Genomic DNA, 21,068 nt, shown 5'->3' with positions numbered 1-21,068 from the left:
CCTGTAACTGAAGCATCTTATTTCCTCATATTTACTTCGAAACTTTACTACATTAAAAAAGAACAGCAAACTCAACCAAACAACAACAAAAGACCCTCTTATGTGTCTGTATATCACAGTGCACTAGATTTGATAAAACTCCCAGTGGCTCTGTTCTCCCCAAGGCTTACACCCATAGTCTTTGCTGTAAATTGATCCTCTTCACATCTGCCCAACATGTGAGCTGTGCAAAGACTCAGTGTTTTTAAGGCCCTGTAGCAGAGGGTGAGTTTCACCAGCCTCAGATAAATCAGTCTTAGTTCTTGCACTCTGTACAACTGCAGATTTTTTTGAGCAGGTCAGTTCTGTTCTCTGGGGTTTTCTGGTGGTATTTTTTAATTTAATTTTACTAAATAAAATAAATAAGTATACTAATAAAGCTATGGTTTTAATAATGCATGATAGACAAAGGAGAGCTTGTGTTACAGCTCTGCTATTTGTACAGACTTATTAACCCCATTCCATGGATGTCTTCATAAATTGTCAGTTAAGTATTAAATTAATGTTAAAATGATGCTGCAATTTCAAACTACTCAGATACAGAGGTATGTGTCTCTTTCTTTCATATGTGCTTCCTTTGATACTCACATTGTCATGAATCTGGTGATTTTGATTGAGACGAACAGCTGGTAGGCACCTAACTCCCGAAGCAAATCATTGGGAAAGATTTTTCCCAGTGTTTTTGATTCCTCCATTTTTTTGGTGAGCCAAAATATATATATGCTGGACGAAACCCAAATGAAATCTCATCTGCAGGAAGCTATAGCTAGTTGACAGAATCACTAAGCAGTCACTAGTCTTTGATTTGCACTAACTCCATATTAACTGGAATAGCTTACTTCGAAAATGATTGATGCGTATGAATGTATATAATACAGATGAAGCAAATATGCCTGTTGAAGTATTTTTAGTTGGATATGGCAGACATTTTATGTTCCTTTGCAAAAAAAAAAAAGGTTGCACACTTTCATGTGCACTGTTCATTTGCTGCAACACCTTATTCTGAAAGTGGTTTCTTTTTGATTGAGGAATTAGGTGGGTTTATGATAAAGTTTGTAGTGTGCTGTGGGGCCTTGTGCAATGAAAACTTGATATATTGGCATCTTTTATAACGCTAATTTTCAGATTATCATTAATGTTAGTATTTTACAGAGCTTGCTCTGAAGCGTTGAATCTGGCCGTGAACAGTATGTATGCAAATTAGATCATTCCTAGGCTGACTGCTTTATCATCTAAACAAATAGACAAGGGATGAGATGATGGATGTAATAGTATTCTCATTTTACAGCAGGGAACTGTAGTACAAAGCAATTGAAGAACCTGCCCAGCCTTGTAAAAGGCTGTTATAGTGCCTATCAGTTGAACCCAGATCACACAGTCCAATACAGTATCTTAACTAGAAGGCCATTCAGGAAATCACACACACCAGACTGAAGTTCTTACAGATGCTTAACTGCAACATAAGCAGGTTGTAAGCGCCCTTTCTGAATATGGATGCTTTACTGAACTGCAGCCTCAATAAGTATTAGGCCCTGTGTCCTTTCTCTAGGACATTTGTCTTGAAATAGCAGTCTGTAATCTACTTTTTGGGCCTGATCTGAAGCCCAAGTTAGTGGAAACCTTTCCAAGGACTTCACAGTTCTTCAGTATCCACTTTCAACACATTCAGAGTAGATCTTTGCAATACTCAGCACATTACTAATATATTTGGGAAAAAATAGTGAATGCCTGTAAACTGCTAAAACAAGTTGCTTTTTCTGATGGGTGCCACAAAGATTGTCCTACGTTGGAATAAAAAAAGGCGTGTACAAGTACAAACAAGACTGCATATGGTCATATGGCAGGTGTTTAGCAGAAACTGAGGGTGCTGCAGGCAGAGAAACAGAGTAGCATTGTTGTCTTTGCCCTTGAGAAAAATGTCAAAGTTTCAGGAGAGGCTGAGCAACTTATTAGTGGTGTTTCTGCCTGGATTAGTGGGGTGTTAGAATAGCGCAACTCCCCTCAGTGTCAGAAGCTCATTTCAAAGACAGTGTTTTGAATTGAGCTGTTGTTGGTTTTAAAAGAAATAGAGGGTATATTAAAGGCGCTACATAGCAAATGTAGCATAGATTATTTTGCATAGCTTTTTTATTTCTGAGGAAATCTCACACTTTAGTTTCTAGGGGGAAAAAAAAGGACAAACTGGCATTGTGAGGCTGTGTTTCTTATTCATAGATAAGACAGAGAAGAGTATTTTCCCCTAGCTGCTAGCTCTGCTTCAGCATTGGAACACTCAAGATGTTTTTGATTCATGCAGTAATAAATTAAAAATTGTTATTCTGATTATGCTGCTTGAGACAGAATAAATGGTACGATCCACCTGATCTACCTTTGACTATATAAAATTTGAGTGTCCAGTTTTAAGCTCTCTGTAGTAAACAGAAATAAGAACTCAAGAAAAAACATCATCTTATCCCAAGGAAGGTGAATTGACTGACTGAAATACTTCTCTTTCCATTCCCCATGGAAGGGACTCAGCTAACTAACTTAGACTAGACACCAATTTTTAGAGCACTGTGGTAAGGTGAAGCCTGAAAGATATAAGAATTACAGCCTGAAGGATATAGCAGTCAAATGCTCTAAATTTAATAATTTTGCACAAATAACAAGGTACTACTAAAAACTGACCAAATCTGGATGTTTAGAAATTAATTTGATTAATGTGAATGTAGAACACTACCAGTGGTGTATATGTTCAGTTATATGCGGAAAATTGATTTCCATAGTGATCAGACATGCAGAATGACAATTTCCTGAAAATTCATAATCCTGGCCATGTAGAAATGCTTCTGTTTCACTGCTGCAATTATTTGAACCACATGATCAGAGAGAAATTTTTGTTCATCTGTGACAGTCTACAGTCTCCTAATGTTACAAGAGATAGTTTGACATTTCAGATTTAGTGATTGGGAAGATTTCTTTGTCTCTGTGGGAATTATTCTCCCTTCTGGGTCTTTTAAAGTCATCTCAGCCAGGCTGATATGTCATCTCTTATTTGTAAAGACATAGCTGAAGGAAAGTTTGGACCTAAATTACATTAAAATTAAGCCTCTTTGGCCTGCACCTTAAGATGACTGATCAAAAACTGAAGAAAAGTATTAATAGAAAATGAAAGCATGTATATATGGCTTTATTGTCATTGTAATCTGTTCTTTTCCTTTAATCTCTCACTTTTGATTTTCATTATGATGCTGTAGCCCATGTATGCAAGCATATTTTAGTAGCTGAATGACATAGGGCAGCATTTGTAAGACAAGATTTTATTATGTTTAAGGCACTTGGTGTCTGGTTTTTGCCTTTCTTACAAAATTCCTGTGTAAATTGGACGAGCTTATAACACCAGATTGCTTATTTTTGCATATACTGTTGAACAATTACTCAATGAGAAGCCAGCTGACTCTCTATTTTGATCAGATTCTCCCACCCCTAATTCACATTGGCAGAATTTTATTCTGTTAGGGTAGACCTGCTCATTTTAATGGACCTCCTTCAGAATACTGCTCAGTGTGAATAGGGATGGCAGATCTCCCACCACAATGGTGTAGAGTAGAGATTGTAGCTGTTAATTCTACCTCAAAGGAATGCTAACACATAGTTCTGCTTGGAGATGGAGGGTAAATTTTTCATCTTGGATTCAACAAGGATAAGAATATCTAACTCAGAATATAAGCCATGTCTGGGAAGTGCTGTTGTTACACCTGTTAATATCAGTAATTTAAATCTGATAATTCCGAATAAAACTAGCCAAGTTAGAAAAACTCATAACTATAAACAGTAAACACAGAGAAATTTTTCATCTATGAGTGTGTTCAAGAGTCATCCACTAACATATTGCTTGACCGCTTTTGAGACTCCATAAGCTCTCTAAGCCTTAGTTTTCCCATTTGCATGTCATTGGCATAGCAAAAGTTAATACTTAAAGGTGTTTAAAAATCATTCAGTAAAAATGATTGATTCATTTATTCATTAGAAGTCCTTCTTAGTCACTGATACAGTCCATAAATAAACGTCCTTTAGGGTCAGAATTTTGAGCACAGCCATGTCAGATATTGGCGGAAAAAAAAACCCAACTTCTTTGTCATGTAATTCAAATCAAAATAGTATTGGGTTGCTTGCCTTCCTGTTTCAGAGCTCCGAAATGGCTGGTTTTTTTATGAATGCTTTGTTGGTTATGGGTCTACATTACATATGTGAATGTAGCTGCAAGTATTAGAACAAGTCTTGCCAAGGCATTACCATGCACAGGACTATGCACATCTATTCTGCTTCTCAGAATATTTAGAGGCCTCACTCAAATTCCTTTTATCAGTACTGGCATACTGCATGGACAATGCAATTTTAAATTTTTTTTTTAATTTAACTTGGCTTCCCTGCAAGTTAGGAAGTCTTCAACCAGAAGTTGAATGCAACAGAAGTTACTTACAAAAATAGAAAGGGAAATAGAATTTCCGAATTTGCAAATACTTATGCATGTGGTTATTTTAGTCTCACACAGCTTGATCATGACAAACTATTTCCTTTTGTTGGGGCTCCAGACTATTCTGTGACTTCACTGTGAATGTTATCAGGATATAAACAAACTGCAGAAAAGATGTAACTAAAGTATATTAGATACTTGATAACTTTGAGCATTAATATCCATCAGTGCTTTTTAAACCCCAAAAGTTTAAGGCAGTTTGTATTTAATTTCATTTTCTTTAGTATTTTATCCTTACATTTAGGCTGCTTCTGTAACAAAATACTGATTTTGAATGTCTTCAGCTAAATTTACTTGCCTGTGATTATTTTTTTCAGTAAAAGAAACAAAAATCCACTCAACAAGAAGCAGAGCACCTGTTCATACTTTACATGCTTCATGAATGCAGTTTACCATCTTACACTTTCTCTGTCCATCCTCATAAGCACTGAATTTATCATTTGAGTTTTAAGCTCACAAAATCTGATCTGTCTTCAATTTGCTTATATCATCCTCTGATGATATTATACATTAAAAAACCAAGAATGTAGAACCGCGGTGGTACAACCAATCCTTGGAATTCAGGGTTTTTCTCAACTTCTAAAGGGTTAATCTTCATGTGGAAAAATTGGTATCTCTGTGTGTATCTTTTAATTTTTTTAATTTTTTTTTTTAAGGTCTGGGTTAACTGTAGAAAGTATCTTCCAGAATTGGCTTGACACTTCCGGAATACCAAAGGTAAATACAAAATACAAAATACCAGTTACCAGTTATTTCTGGAGTCTTGTATTTCTCATTACATGTTATTTAAATCATTACCTGAACTTATAACAGGTATGGTTTTAAATAAAGAGTTTTGATGATGACTGCTTTCCACATCTTCATATGTGTTTAGCTTTTATCAGTTGTAGGTTTTTGCTTCTACCATCATCTCAACAAACCTGCCAAAGGGCAAATCTTACAAAACTTATCCTGTTGTTTAATACTGTAGTCACATGGAAGTATGCTTTACAGTATAGTTGTGGACTCTACTAAATGTAAGGAGCATTGTTCACATCTGTCAGTATATTAATTACTTGAAAGCCATACTGACAGCAGCAACTAAATGTTAAATTATTTGTACTTTGATATTTTGTGAATACTGTGACTTGCTCATGAATCTGCTGCGTGGGTAACATATTTCACTGGTGTTCTCTATTGCAGTTGAGACTGAGCACTATTTTCTGCTGTTAAATATTAAAAGCTTTTAATATTAATCTTTTAAATTCTGTGAACTGAAAATGCTTAGTTGTGTCTGTGCGATGTGAAGGCTCTGATTATTTGTTTTGGTCCAAAACCACTGTTGCTAATTGGCTCAGCTTTGGCCACAGGTGAGTCTGACTTGGAGCCAGGGGAGCTTTGAAAAGCTTCTCACCAGGGCCACTGTTGTAGCTCCTTCCCCCACTACCAAAAACCCCCACCAAACAAACCCAGCACAGAACATCAGCATGCTGACCTCTTCCCTCTCTCTCATCCCTCAGTAACCTTTTTGATGATTTATCCTTGTTGCCTTCAGCACTTCTCAGGCTCTCGTGGGAACTAGTTTCCACTTTATTGAAAGCACTGGAGGAGTTGTCATTCAGTGAATAGGAAACCTGGTTTCCTTTGTGCTTTATTAAATCATTTGGGGAGCCCTTATTCCTGAAATCAAGACTGTAGATGTTACTTAGTAGCTCTCAATACATTAGTATCCATAATCTAAATATGACTCTATTTACTGACTACAGAAATATAAATCTACTCGTGCCATAGAGGAGCTGGTATTGAAACCTCTTTAAAAAGTATTTAGATTATCTAAATATGATGAATCTATTCGAAGGCACGTAGACCACCTTCTTACATGCAGGTGATCTACCTGCACCATAAACAGCAGCCCAGGAATGCCACAGAACTGACTTACTCTCTCTCATATGGGTTGCCAGGTGAGTGGACTGCGGTGTGCGTAGAGGAAGGTTTCTGTTGGCTCCTTTGGGCAAAGTCTTATGGCTGAGTCAGACAGTCAAGCAGTGCGAGCAGTATGAGGTACAGAGCATCCATTGCAGGTGACTCTCTTTCCTGAGTACTGACACAACTGAAAAGCAGATGGTGAACCTCTGCTCCAAAGATGTCCCAAAGACAGAGAAGCAGCATCCTGCATCCTACACAGGATTCAGCAACTTTTTGCTTATCACCCTTATTTTGCTGACTGTGCTACAGAGTTCTGTAGTATGATAGTTAAAGTCACTCTTAATCTTGCAGCACCTGTTCTTAGCGGGACAGAACGTATTTCTTAGTGGTTTAGTAGATACCTATGAGAAATTACTTGATTGAGAATTTAAACTTTTTAAATGTACGAATATTATCTAAGACTTCACTGCATTTGGAGAGGAAACTTCATTACTGAAGAGGTGATCCTCTGTAATGGGGTTGGGAAATATGCATCATGCTGTCCATTCTGGAAATCAAGTCAGAACATGGTTCCTTTATATCTCTCCCATATGAGAATTTTTATATTTTATAGTGGCTGTGGTTATTTCTGTGGCATCTTTTATTTCTGTGTTTTGGTGGGTTTTGCTAAGGAAATTCATGTCATCCATTGACTACAAAGAAAATTCACCACTTGTGGTTCATTTACAGCATTAGCTACCGTAGTGTTTTTAAGAATTTTCTTCCATGGTTATATCCAAATCTATCACCTGCACACAACTGTTACTCTCTAAAATTTGATAACAACATGGTCACTTAAAAACAGAGTTGTTAGCCCATCCCACAGTTCACTGTCTTCACAACAGTGTCTAGCTAAAGGACACGGGAAGGGTACTTGTGCAAAAGATGGATGAGGGTGTCCTGGTTTCGACCAGGATGGGGGCTTGCATGCGCGCCATCTGCTCGTCGGGTCGTGTTGTTGCTGGGGGGGGGGGGGGTTGGTCACCACGCTCGGTAAGCCACTGCTGCATTTTACCCATTTTCTTTTTGGACTCACTATTGTTACTGTTGTTCTCTTGGTCTGGCTGCTGGCTGAGTTCAAACCTCCACAGTTTTTGGTGCCCAATGTGGGGCTCGAGGTTTTTCTTTTTGTTTGGGGTAACAACAAAATGGGTAAAATCTGGATTGCTTGGCTCCTTAAGATCTTATCACCTCATTTGCAATATGTGTTTCCCATGCTGTTGCTCGCCTTCCATGAGAGTTGGGTTAAGGTTTTGTTTCTGTTGTACTATGTGATGCTCATCTATGATAGCGTGCAGTCATCGGTCCTGGGGCTATTTACAGTCTGTTTGAGAAATTTGGTGCGTTCAAATATCTTTAGAATGTTGACATAAACATGGTTGCTGTGATGTTAGGAGCTAGTGTCTCCCTGCATGTGGTTCAGGTTTTGTTTATGGTTAAGCTACTATTTAAGAGTAACCAAGTAACAGAAACTGCAGCCACTACAAGCCTGAGGACGGCGCTGCAGCTGAACCAGAGAACCAACCCATGACAGTGTCAGTTGCTCCCATACAGAAGAAGAAATACACAAAAAAATCCCCTCGCAGTGTACAGGGTGATGATGAACCAGGCCCATCATGAGAACAGGAGGAGGCAGAGCCAGTGATAGTCACCCAATCCTTGTCCTTGAGTGAGTTGCGAGACATAAGAAAAGATTTCAGCCCCCATCCAGGTGAGCAACTCGTTACCTGGCTGCTCCGGTGCTGGGATAGCGGGGCCAGCAGCGTGGAATTAGAGGGCAGGGAGGCCAGGCAGCTGGGATCCCTGTCTAAGGAAGGGGGCATAGACAAAGTCATTGGAAAGGAGACACAAAATCTCAGTCTCTGGAGGTGACTCCTGTCAAGTGTGAGGGAGAGGTAACCCTTCAAGGAAGATTTTGTATGTCATCCAAGTAAGTGGACCACTATGGAGAGAGGTATTCAATACTTGAGGGAGCTAGCTGTACAGGAAATGGTTTACTATGACCCGGATAATGCACAGCTACCCACAGATCCAGATGAAGTCCAATGCACCCGGCCCATGTGGAGGAAGTTTGTACAGAGCACACCATCATCATATGCCAGTGCATTAGCAGTAATGGACTGGAGAGACAAAGAGGGACCAACAGTGAATGAACTGGCTCACCGACTACGACAATATGACGAAAGTGTCTCTTCCCCCATCATCGTGGCTGTGAACAAATTATCTCAGATGTCCAGCAACTTAAGGAGAACATGTCTTACTCCCCACCTGCACGGGCTAGAATCTTGGCTATTAGGAGCAATCACAGAATCACAGAATTGTCTAGGTTGGAAAGGACCTTGAAGATCATCCAGTCCAACCATTAACCTAACACTGACAGTTCCCAACTACACCATATCCCTCAGCGCTATGTCAACCCGACTCTTAAACACCTCCAGGGATGGGGACTCCACCACCTCCCTGGGCAGCCCATTCCAACGCCTAACAACCCGTTCTGTAAAGAAATGCTTCCTAATATCCAGTCTAAACCTTCCCTGGCGCAACTTGAGGCCATTCCCTCTTGTCCTATCTCTTATTACTTGGTTAAAGAGACTCATCCCCAGCTCTCTGCAACCTCCTTTCAGGTAGTTGTAGAGGGTGATGAGGTCTCCCCTCAGCCTCCTCTTCTCCAGACTAAACAACCCCAGTTCCCTCAGCCGCTCCTCGTAAGACCTGTGCTTCAGACCCTTCACCAGCTTTGTTGCCCTTCTCTGGACACGCTCGAGTAATTCAATGTCCTTTTTGGAGTGAGGGGCCCAAAACTGAACACAGTCATCGAGGTGCGGCCTCCCCAGTGCCGAGTACAGGGGTAAGATCACTTCCCTGTCCCTGCTGGCCACGCTATTTCTGATGCAAGCCAGGATGCCATTGGCCTTCTTGGCCACCTGGGCACACTGCTGGCTCCTGTTCAGCCGGCTGTCAATCAACACCCCCAGGTCCCTCTCTGACTGGCAGCTCTCCAGCCACTCCTCCCCAATCCTGTAGCGCTGCTGGGGGTTGTTGTGGCCCAAGTGCAGCACCCAGCATTTGGCCTTACTGAAACTCCTACAGTTGGCCTTAGCCCATCGCTCCAGCCTGTCCAGATCTCTCTGCAGAGCCTCCCTACCCTCGTGCCGATCAACACTCCCACCCAAATGGGGTAATACAGCAGAAGAATTTTTTGAGGAAGGGGAGAAAATAATCCAAATCCTCTGAGAGCCAGTTTTGCCATAAAGCGTAGTAAAGTCAAGGGACCTGCACAAGAGATCCAGTTTTTAGGAGTAAAATGGCAAGATGGACGTCGTCAAATTCCAATGGAGGTGATTAATAAAAGAACAGCGATGTCCCCACTGACTAACAGAAAGGAAACACAAGCTTCCTTGGGTGTTGTAGGTTTCTGGAGACTGCACATTCCAAATTACAGTCAGATTGTCAGCCCTCTCTATCAAAGTGACTCGGAAAATAATTATTTTGTATGGGGCCTGGAGCAGCGACAGGCTTTTGAGCAAACTAAACAGGAAATAGTTCATGCAGTAGCCCTCAGGCCAGTTCGGACAGGGCAAGATGTTAAAAATGTGCTCTACACTGCAGCCAGGAAGAATGGCCCTACCTGGAGTCTCTGGCAGAGAGCACCAAGGGAGACTCGGGGTCGACCCCTGGGGTTTTGGAGTCGGGGATACAGAGGATCAGAAGACTGCTATACTCTGACCGAAAAGGAGATACTGGCAGCATATGAAGGGGTCCGAGCTGCTTCAGAGGTGATCGGGACTGAAGCACAGCTCCTCCTGGCTCCCCGACTGCCAGTGCTGGGCTGGGTGTTCAAAGGAGTGTCCCCTCTACACACCATGCAACTGATGCCACGTGGAGTAAATGGGTTGCATTAATCACACAACGGGCTCGAATAAGCAGCCCCAGACATCCAGGAATACTGGAAGTGATCACAAATTGGCCAGAAGGCAAAGATTTTGGAATGGCGCCAGAGGAAGAGGTAGCACGTGCTGAAGAGGCCCCACCATATAATGAACTACTGGATAATGAGAAGCGAAATGCCCTGTTTACCGACGGGTCCTGTCGCATTGTGGGGAAACATCGAAGGTGGAAGGCAGCTGTGTGGAGCCCCACATGACGGGTTGCTGAAGCTGCTGAAGGAGAAGGTGAATCAAAGTCAGTTTGCAGAGGTGAAAGCCATCCAGCTGGCCTTGGATATCACTGAGCAAGAAAAGTGGCCAGTGCTCTACCTCTATACTGACTCATGGATGGTGGCAAATGCTCTGTGGGGGTGGTTACAGCAGTGGAAACGGAGCAACTGGCAGCACAAAGGCAAACCCGTCTGGACTGCTGAATTATGGCAAGATATTGCTGCTCGGGTAGAGAATCTGGCTGTGAAAGTACGCCGTGTAGATGCTCATGTACCCAAGAGCCGGGCCACTGAAGAACGTCAGAACAACCAACAGGCGGATCAGGCTGCCAAGATTAAAGTGGCTCAAGTAGATCTGGACAGGCAACATAAGGGTGAACAATTTATGGCTCGCTGGGCCCATGACTCCTCAGGCCATCAGGGAAGAGATGCAACATGTAGATGGGCTCGTGACCAAGGAGTGGACTTAACCATGGATGTTACTGCACAGGTAATCCATGAATGTGAGACATGTGCTACGATCAAGCAAGCCAAACTGTTAAAGCCCATTTGGTATGGAGGACGATGGTTAAAATATAAATATGGGGAGGCCTGGCAGATTGATTATATCCCACTCCCACAAACTCAGCATGGCAAACACTATGTGCTTACAATGGTGGAAGCAGCCACTGGTTGGTTGGAAACTTATGCCGTGCCCCATGCCACTGCCCAGAACACCATTTTAGGCCTTGAGGAGAAAGTCTTATGGTGGCATGGCACACCAGAAGGAACTGAGTCAGATAATGGGACACATTTCCGAAACAACCTCATAGACGCCTGGGTCAAAGAACATGGCATTAAGGGGATATATCACATTCCCTACCATGCACCAGCCTCTGGGAAGATTGAGTGATACAATGGATTGCTGAAAACTACACTGAGAGCAATGGGTGGTGGAACTTTCAAACACTGGGACGTGCATTTAGCAAAAGCCACCTGGTTAGTCAATACCAGCAGATCTGCCAAACAGGCTGGCCCTGCTCAATCAAACCTCCTACATACTGTGGATGGGGATAAAGCCCCCCTAGTGCGCATTAAAAACATGCTGGGGAAGACCATCTGGATTACTCCTGCATTGGGTAAAGGTAAATCCATGCGTTGGATTACTTTTGTCCAAGGACCTGGGTGCACTTGGTGGGTAATGCAGAAGGATGGAGAAGTCTGATGTGTGCCTCAGGGAGATTTGATTTTAGGTGAAAATAGCCAATGAATCGAACTGTCAAATAACCCTGTTATTGCAATTGGTGCCCTGCAACATCCTCCTGCCACATCCAAAGCCTCCTGCTCCACCAACTGAGCCAACTCCACCTCACTCCTCCAGCCTTAAAGACTGTCATGACAGATGGAACCCGAAGTTATGGACTAAATGAACTCAGCAAACATTGTGGAAGGATGGCCCATAGACTAAGGGAACGGTATCTGTGACACCCAGGAAAAAAGGGGGTGGTGATTGCTTAAGATGTATTTGGAAACCTGAGCATAACGTCAATGGTATGGAATAAGGGGTGGAGACTGTCCTGGTTGCGACCAGGATGGAGTTAATTTTCATTGGAGTATTTCATACCATGTGATGTCATGCCCAGGGACTTAGGGGGGTGGGCGCTCGCGCACTCTCTCTCTCTCTCTCTCTCCCTCCCTCCCTCAGAGCTTTTCACCTGGGGCTTGCACACCCGCTGTCTCCTCGCCGGGTCTTGTTGTTGCTGGGGTGCGGGCGGTCGCCGTGCTCGGTAAGCCACTGCTGCATTTTACCCGTTTCTTTTTGGACTCACTATTGTTACTGTTGTTCTCTTGTTATATTTAGTAAATTCTTTCTTTCTTTTTATTCAACCTACGAACTCCCTTTTTTTTTTGTCCCTCCCCTATTTCACCAGAGAGGGGAGGGGGGAGGTGAATGGCCAGCCACGTGGCGTCTGGCTGCTGGCTGAGTTCGGACCTCCACAGAGGGTAAATACTTTCCACTCCCCAGTCTGCTGAAGCGTTACTTACCATCTTCCTTCCCATAGAGTAATTAGCATTTTGTATTCTTTACAGTTATATGTCATGGCAATTGTCTAACTGAAGATCCTGTATTCCTTTACCCGTGCTTTGTTACATTTGCCATTCTGACTCTGTCCAGGGAACTGCATATATATATACCACTTTATACTTGCAACTTATAACTACTGAAACTTTAATGTTTGTCAATTTCTATTACCATTTCACTCTTGGAAAAGTCATTTGGTCTTTTCTAAATATTGGGCCAGTTTCGGGGCTTGTGCATGTAACAGCAGTAATAAAGAATAACAACGTAAGGGAGTCATACTGATAAATAAAGCCAGAATTTGGCCTGTGGCTATGAAAAAATAGTTCTGCGTGCCAAGTTACATTTCCAAATTTCGTATTTTCCAAAGCATTAAAGGTTAATGTTATAAAAAAGGGTGTGTGGTAATGCCAGGCCAATTCTTTCTTACATGGAAGAGTGCCATAGCACAGTGGTTGTCTTCAGGCTTGCTGTGCAGGAAGGCTTTCTCACACACAAAATAAGGAGAATAAGAGATGAAAAGCAAGCATTTCTGAAGTAAAAGCTTTCATGAGAATATTTTTCTGGGAACACATCATGGTGGTGTTGAATAAAGCGAAGCATATTGTGTTGTTGAAAATGCCTTTTATCAAATCAAGCAACCTTCAGCATGTACTTCTGTCTCAGAGGTGACTCACTAGGGGATTATAACAATTTTTCATCATGTGCAAGTAGTAATGACTTAACACCACTAACTTTGGTCAATGAGTTAACCTGGCAAGGAGTAGAATCAGAACAAAATGGCATTTAGAGCTGGAAAACACCTGTGAAACCGCTTAAATCCACTTCATCCCTGCTGATGATAATTTGTTCTCTTAAAGTACAGTTTCTGTTGTGTCTTTCAGTCTGTGTAATGTTCAATTAGCGTTTAAGACTAGAAGACCATATGCTTCTTGAGGAAGATTTTCTCAGTTCTGCACACACTTGTCTTTGTGATCTATTGCCCAGTCATTCTTACCTGAGTTTCTTATTCTACTTTAGATAATTAACCTTTTAAAAATATGCTTAAAATCTTTCCCCATTTTGAACTCTGTTGTACACTGTTTAATTGAGAAGTAGACCAACATTACATAGTTTCTGCATCTCATGAACTCCTACATGTAGTTTTTTTAACTCATTCCAGTTTCACCACCTTTTCTTTTGCTTCTGAAACTGCAGTTTCATAACATACTCTTATTTACTGGTAAACTGTCTATCTTCAATGTTCCTTGGGTGTGTATTTCATTTGGTACCTTGTGTTATGAAAATGATCTTCTCCAGATTCATTCTTCAGTTAAAAAAAAAAAGGGGGGGGGAAGGAGTAGTTGGCCTGCTCCTTTATCATTTTTAGTTTTCAACATATCCTACAGTGTAATCTACAAGTCTTATGTGATCACATAGCTGCAGGCACTAGGATAAACACACCAAACATCCCGTCAAAATTATGAAAAAATTGCAAAAGGTGATAGGGCTGCTGTATCCTTCTCCTAGTCCCTTTGGCTAGTTTAACATCCTGTTAAAGCTTCATTCTTATCTACTGTTCTATCTTAAGCAGTATTTCCTGATTAAAGTAGGTACTGCCAAGAGATATTTAAGGGTATGTACAGCTCATAGTATATATTGTGAGAATACTAATCCATGGTTTCTAATTCTGAATGAACATTGGAATACAGCCTCCTGTTACAGTACTAAGAATTTTGCCATTTAAAAATAATTCATATTTATTCCTGTCACTGCTTTTTGTTACTGTGGTAAAGCAGTATTTTAAGCTCCATCTACTGATATTATTTGTAAATCATCTACATTTCTGGAAGTACACAGTCAAAAAGAAATTCCAGTGGTGCATCTTCATTTATTCATAGTATTTCTGCGTTTTGGATTGTCCTGCTTGAAGGAGAAATGGATTGGAAAGGAAACTCATAGCAAAACTGTTAAAAACTTTGAACTGAAATACAATTTGTAAAGGGTTCTAAATCAATGCAACTAACATATTTCTGTGGTTTCCTAAATTTTAGGAGGATGTTACAGCAGCAGCTCATGTACTTAATATGATTTATGATAAAGCAGTTTGTTGGTAAGAAGGTTTCTGGCTTTTGCCCCAGTTATAAGCATTCTAGATTTCCTGTTTCCTTTTACTAAGACAAAAATGCAGATAGCTCTACAAGAGAATGCATCACAGAGTAGTGGTCAGAGTATGGTCAATTACTAACCAACTGCATTCAAATATTTTTTAAAAGAATGCCCTTACTAATCTTCTGAATTACCTTTAGAAGTTGTTCACCCAAGTTTTAAAGAGGGTACTAGAAAACTTTTCCAGCAGAAAAACCACTCTTACTGAATCACAGTGTAACTTAAGGCTTGGGTTTATTAACACTTGATATTTCTTGTCGTTGCTAGTCATGCCTTATCTTGCAATTTTTCTGTCTGGATGTACATAATAACTGCATATTGGTGAATGGCAACATGGAGACAGTAAACAAGCTAAATCCTTATTGTTTGTTGAGATAGAGTAAATTTGTAGTAGACATTGGCATTGAGAATGACCTGTTGAGTAGGAAAATCTCATTCTTTTCTTCGTTATTTAATAAAGTTTAACAGTGACTCTCTTAGGTTAATTTCAATGTTGGTATTAAGTATTAGTCACAAGAATAACATGCTGCTGTGGAAATACTGAAGTTTGCTACTTACCCTTTGATTTTTTTTTTTATCTGAAGATGGAGACTTTTGTGTGTATTTTAACATCAGTGCAGAGAATATAACTGATTTGATAGTTGAATTCTAATGAGTTGATATTTGAGAAATAATCTGAAGAAAGTGTAACTGCTACTTTAAGTACTTATTCTTGTATGTGGAAAGCATACTTTGAAGAAAAGACACTTCCCCTCAAGAAAAATTGTATTGTTTTGATATTAGCAAGCATGCAGATTAGAAGATGAAAAGATCTTTCCAACGTCCTCAAATTTAAATGAGCATAGGTCAACAATATAAATTGATTAATGTCTTCTCTAATGATAACAAATCACAATAAGAAAAAAGTTTTTGAATACGAATCATTAGTGTTGTGTTTTTTCTGAAATTAGGAGCTGTACTGTCAACATGGTATCCCATTTCCTTAGAAGAGAAGATGGGATTTTGGAAAATATAAAAATGTAATGAAGCAATGCGTAGTGTGCACACTGTAGTGTGCATAAATGTCAAATTAATCATGACAAGAAACAAGTCAAGACAGATTGCACAGACAGACTTTTTCTCTGTTAACTCTTTGAAAGATGTTTTAGAAAAAGACTATCCATCTGGAAGTCTTTCTAGATAGACCATATTATACAGAGAATTTGATATTTTGTTTGTAGCAAACTATCAAATAAGATGTAAGGTCTGTTATTATTTAAATAGATCCTGTATTGATCTAAAGAAGGTTATTGGCATAAAATGGCTTTGTTTTAGGCATTCCTATTTAGCCTTTCCTATAAATTGTACTTAAGATACTGCTAAACAAGACACAACAGTGGTATATTTTTGTTTGTTGAATAGTTCAAAAATTCAAGAAAATCACTTATATAAAACGATACATCTTTAAATGTCAGTAAGGACCCAAATTTATTTCAGAGCTTTTCAAGTTCAGGCATGGCTTAGAGTATTGTTATAGTTTTGGAGGGTTTGGGGTAAGTTTCTTTCACATTGCATGTGATTGCTGATTTTAGGAGAAAAACACAGACATTCAAGATCAGAATAGCATTGTTATGAATTATTGTGTGATCACATTCTAAAATTGGAAAACGTGCTGCCTCAGGTTAGACACCCACATAGCTCTGAGTAACCTGGTGTCTAAGTTGAATGTAGATGTTCATTTTTAAATGCTAGATTTGAAATATTGGCCATAACATTTCAGTGCCTCTGTTCTAATCTCTGAAAGTGAAGTTTAAAACAGAGTTTTAGGAGTCTTAATTTAGCCATTAACTGAATAATTGAGAAAAAAATGCTTTTTGAGATTTTCAGCTGGGACTGTGAGTCTGCATTAAGGCTGAGGAGGATACTTCACTGGATTTAGTTTAATGACCTGGTAAAACATTGGCTTGTCTCTCCAGTCAAAAGCCAGATTTTCACAAACGACTTTCTGTTTTTCTTCAGGCTACCTCTCAGTATTGTACGTATCCAGCTCAGAGGTACAGTAGTAGTATAGTAAATCTGCACAAGTAATAGCTTGTTCCAGAAGTTGAAGTGCATTTGAAAAAATGTTCCACTTCTGAAATAATTGTGGACTGGATTCCACACGTTTATTCATTAGAATGTCTTTTAAGTTTAATAAATCTCAAGCAGTCGTTCTCGTTCCCTTTTCCTATTAATTGTGTTGCTGAACACAAAAGCTGTGTTATGTGCAGAATGACTGAGCTTATCCCTACTAGAAAGGAGTTATGTTTGGTATCTAAAGAACAATAACAGTTTGCTGCCTGGCTGACCAATACTGGATCAAGTGCACATTCCCAAGCTCCCACTCGCCCACCTACATGTGCGGGGGTTGAAACATAGCAAAGAGAGGGAGGACAGGTCCTCTTTTACACAGAAATGTTGAACTGAGACTTGCCTAATAAGGACACAGCTGGGCTTGCATAGCAATAAACACTGATTTTAATCCATTGCTTGTAAAAACATCCAAAGAAAAGCATAGAAGTTAGCAATCAATTAATTTTTAGCCTGCCCATTGTTTTCTCTACCCAGTGGAAACAATCCATAAAGGTTTAAAACATTTTTTGTGCTACCTTGCAAGAAAACAGCTTTTCTATATTAACTGGGAGGGAGGAGCCTTCAAAATGGCTGAAATCTCTCCAGTTTGGAATCCCTTATAAGTAGTTTCAGTGCATTGGACACAGGATATGCAATAATGAGAAATCAAATGCTACTTTAGGAAATAAAGTCTTTTTAGTGCAGGAGGATAGATAGTTGGGCATGAAGCTGACATAAAAATGTTATGTGACAGGAACAAGTTGTCACCTTCCCTCCCCAGTGGTCTAGGGTTTTTAAAAGAAACACATTTTACTTCCTGGAAAATTTCCGTTTTCTAGGCTTTTAGAAAGACATCTTTCTGATTGGAAGGAATGAATATGTGGGGAAGATGTATTTCATGCATATTACACATACCATGTAGCTGAAGTCCTGTAGCCCTCTGTAATGCTGACCCAAAAATCTGTGACCTGCTGATTCATGCAGTGGTCCAGTCAGAAACTCAAAGTGATCCCGAGGATTTAGATCCTGTTATTGTGTTCCCAGCTGGCTAGAGTTGGGGATGGAAGCTCTTGCTTTTGAGCCCAACAGTTTTTTCACGCATTCTGCAAAACCACTGACCTGCTGAAGTACTTCTAGAGAGCAGATGGTAACAGAGTTTGTGTAATGGTCTTCCTTCCATCTCCATCAGTTCTCTTTCACAAAAGTTGATAGGAGCAATGTCAAGATCTTTCCCAGTTCATATTACCTTCAGTCATTCCCTTTTAATTTAGCATAGCAGTCATTCCCTTTTAATTTAGCATAGTCAGACTAAAGATATAGCTGATGATCACCTTCTGTTTAATTGTGGAGGAAGTAAGTGATTCTTCTAAAAGTCATTAAGAAAGGGATGTTTTTCCAGGATGCTTCAACTAATCTGCGTACTCCCTTCTAAGCCTACAGTGAAATTTCAATACCGAAATGAAGGTGTCTGGAGAAAGATAGGTTTGAAAAGTCTATTGGCTGACAAAGCTATTGGTCAACACAAAAATGAGCAGTAAAGCTCATGATTCAGCTTATGGTTATTATCCTTAGCATATGGGCTAATAGTATTTCATGGTCAGAGGGCTAATGGACTTTTGCCTTGAATATATTTCTTTACTAGAGCTGTTGGACGGGTTTTTGATTTCTTCAAGGGATCAGTAAGACTCAGCGGTCAGTACCTCTGAAAGATGTATTTGATTTCTTCCACAATAAATGAAGTCTGTCTCATTTTCTTTGAGTCTCTTTGCACTGGAAAAGGAAGAAAAACACTGCTTGTCACATTAGTAGTGCAGGACTGTCCAGGATCCATGTTCAGACGTGGTTTTCTTTGTTTTTCTCTGTAATTTGCAAAAAACAATGCAACAAAAACCCCACAACAAAGGGCTTTCAAAGCCCTGTGTAGTTTGGGCAGCCAGTGACTATCCACTGCTTACCAAGATCTTGGTGTTGGGTGGAGCCAAAGTGAATTTTATAGAGGATTCTCTTATTTCAAAGAAACTTGAGCCCTAGTCATTGTCCTCTGGGTTCAAAATGTCTGGATTCAAATTACTTTTAAACTGACAGAGTACAGGGCAAACCTGAAATCTGAGGTCTTATTTCCATGCATGATTGTATTAAAAAGTGTTGTATCTTTTAAATATCTTGCTAATTATAGAGGAAGGTGCTGTAATATGCAGTGTGGTCTGTGTTGAAAGTTTGCAGTGCATGGGAATACTTCTCAAGCAGAAAAGCCTAAATATAAAAACAATAATCTACTTTCCCAGTTGCTTCAGAGAGGCGCCCGTGTAGTAGTGAGAGCACCTGGTGAAATAAGGAGAGAAAAAAAATCAGCATTTTAGCATACTCTAAAAATATTATTACAATATAGATAACATAATGCAATGATACATAAATTATATATCATTACATATTACATACTATTATTTAGTAATAAGTAATAAGCATATTATTTAGAGATGTGGTCATGTGGTCAGAGATACTTTATCAGATTATGAATCTGATCTTGAAATGAATAGGTGGTACAGTGATTCTTCTTTACCTAGGAACTTTCTCCACAAAGCAGGGTTGCTAATGTGGATATGAAGGATGTATTTCCGATTTGTATTTTAGAGCTTTGAAAAAAATATTCCTGCCACAGTATGTGAAAATCATGTTGCAGTGTACTGAAGGTACATCCTCAAAGTTATTGTTTCAACAGGTTTTTGTCTCCCGGAGGCAGAGATATTTTTAGGAAGGTAAAGTTTGACTTGAACATAATATCTCTGTAGGGGTGTTACATTGAAGAGTATCAGATACAGCATGCTGATCTGAAAAGAGCATGTTTACACCACCACAGAGACCGTTGGAGGAATTAGAACATTTAGATTTATAGCATCAATATAAATGACCATCTTTGCTAAAATACAGATAATGTCAGAACAACTTAACTTTACATTTCAGTGAATAAAGGTGTACCCATGAGAACTGCACAAAATCAGTTGGAGGACTTACTGTTCTTACAGAAGCACATTCTGGGCTGGATTTCTTGTTCAGTAATTTTGATCTGCCACTGATATACTGCTTCTTGCAATGTGGATGCACCAGCCATCTTGCCACTCTCAGTTGTAGCCCACAGCTTCCTTAATTTCTCTACCAAATTTTGATAACAGTAGTGGTTTAAAATCCTGGCAGTTGTTGCCCTTGGGGAATACAGTCAAATGTTTCAAGCCATAATTAATCATCTAGTGAGCCACTGGATAAAATACTTCTCTATATTTTCATTTTCTGAACCTTTTTACAAAAGATTGGAAGCCAGGTCTCTTGTGCTGAAGCAGTTTTCAGGTCACATGGACTGTTCTGAAGGCACACAACTGGGAATACATCAGTTTCCAAGTTAATTTTCCAACTTAAATGAGTGTTCTTTTTTTCTATAAATCTTCTGTGTGGTAAGAAAACAGTTATGTATCTTGAATTTTATTGTAGTTCCTTTAATTTTTCCTTTAGTGGTATCACAGAGGTGATGGCATCAGCCTTAAAAAACAGGCAGTATCACTCTAGTATCATAGAATGAAGCTAGGAGGGAGTCCATTTTTTGGTTTATGTTACATAGGAAGGTGTAGAAAGCTACAAAATTGCAATTTGTAGACTGGTAAAAGTTAACTACATCCTCTAGGAGGAAACATGACATAATGGTAAAATCTTTAGACTTTTCTGTGCCCTTGCTGGTGCTCACATAGATCTGAATATATAAATGTAAGTGTGTATACATGGTGTAAAATTCACTAATTGTGAGGAAAAATAAAATCTCTACAAATGAGAGGCTGGAAAATTACTTGACTGTGTTGGTTATCAATTTCCTCTGGTTTGCAGAAGCTCTTCTGAAATTCATTTACAGTAAATATTTTCATTCCTCCATTTTCAATTTTTTCTTTTTGCTTTCCAGTATCTGAGGACTGCTGGCAAGCCAACAAAACGTCACTGATTCAGTGTTCACCTTAGATAAACCAACCTTCTTAGTTTATCTATATTGAATGTTGAGTAGCATTAGAGTAGCACAGATCAGATATAGTTATAGACAACTTACGCAAAGGAAAAGTGCATGATTATAATTTTTC

At 39.6% G+C, this 21,068-nt stretch overlaps 1 protein-coding gene across 13 annotated transcripts in view; it reads left to right on the top strand.

The window, feature by feature from the left end:
• Window positions 1-21,068, top strand: part of AOPEP (aminopeptidase O (putative)) — a 234,917-nt gene that overhangs the window by 104,499 nt on the left and 109,350 nt on the right. For 12 of the 13 annotated variants that reach the window (XR_012621749.1, XR_012621750.1, XM_074813379.1 and 9 more), the window contains one exon: window positions 5,212-5,272. Coding sequence is in view for 11 of the 13 variants with exons in the window: in XM_074813379.1 (XP_074669480.1) it covers window positions 5,212-5,272 (61 nt within the window). In the remaining 2 variants the exon portion in view is untranslated. Of the gene's footprint in view, window positions 1-5,211; window positions 5,273-20,896; window positions 21,025-21,068 lie in introns of those variants that run through there. The other variant, XM_074813383.1, reaches the window with a different exon arrangement.

Source organism: Strix aluco, chromosome Z (genome assembly GCF_031877795.1).
Source record: "Strix aluco isolate bStrAlu1 chromosome Z, bStrAlu1.hap1, whole genome shotgun sequence".
Lineage (NCBI taxonomy): Eukaryota > Metazoa > Chordata > Aves > Strigiformes > Strigidae > Strix > Strix aluco.
This window is presented reverse-complemented; position numbering and strand designations above follow the sequence as displayed.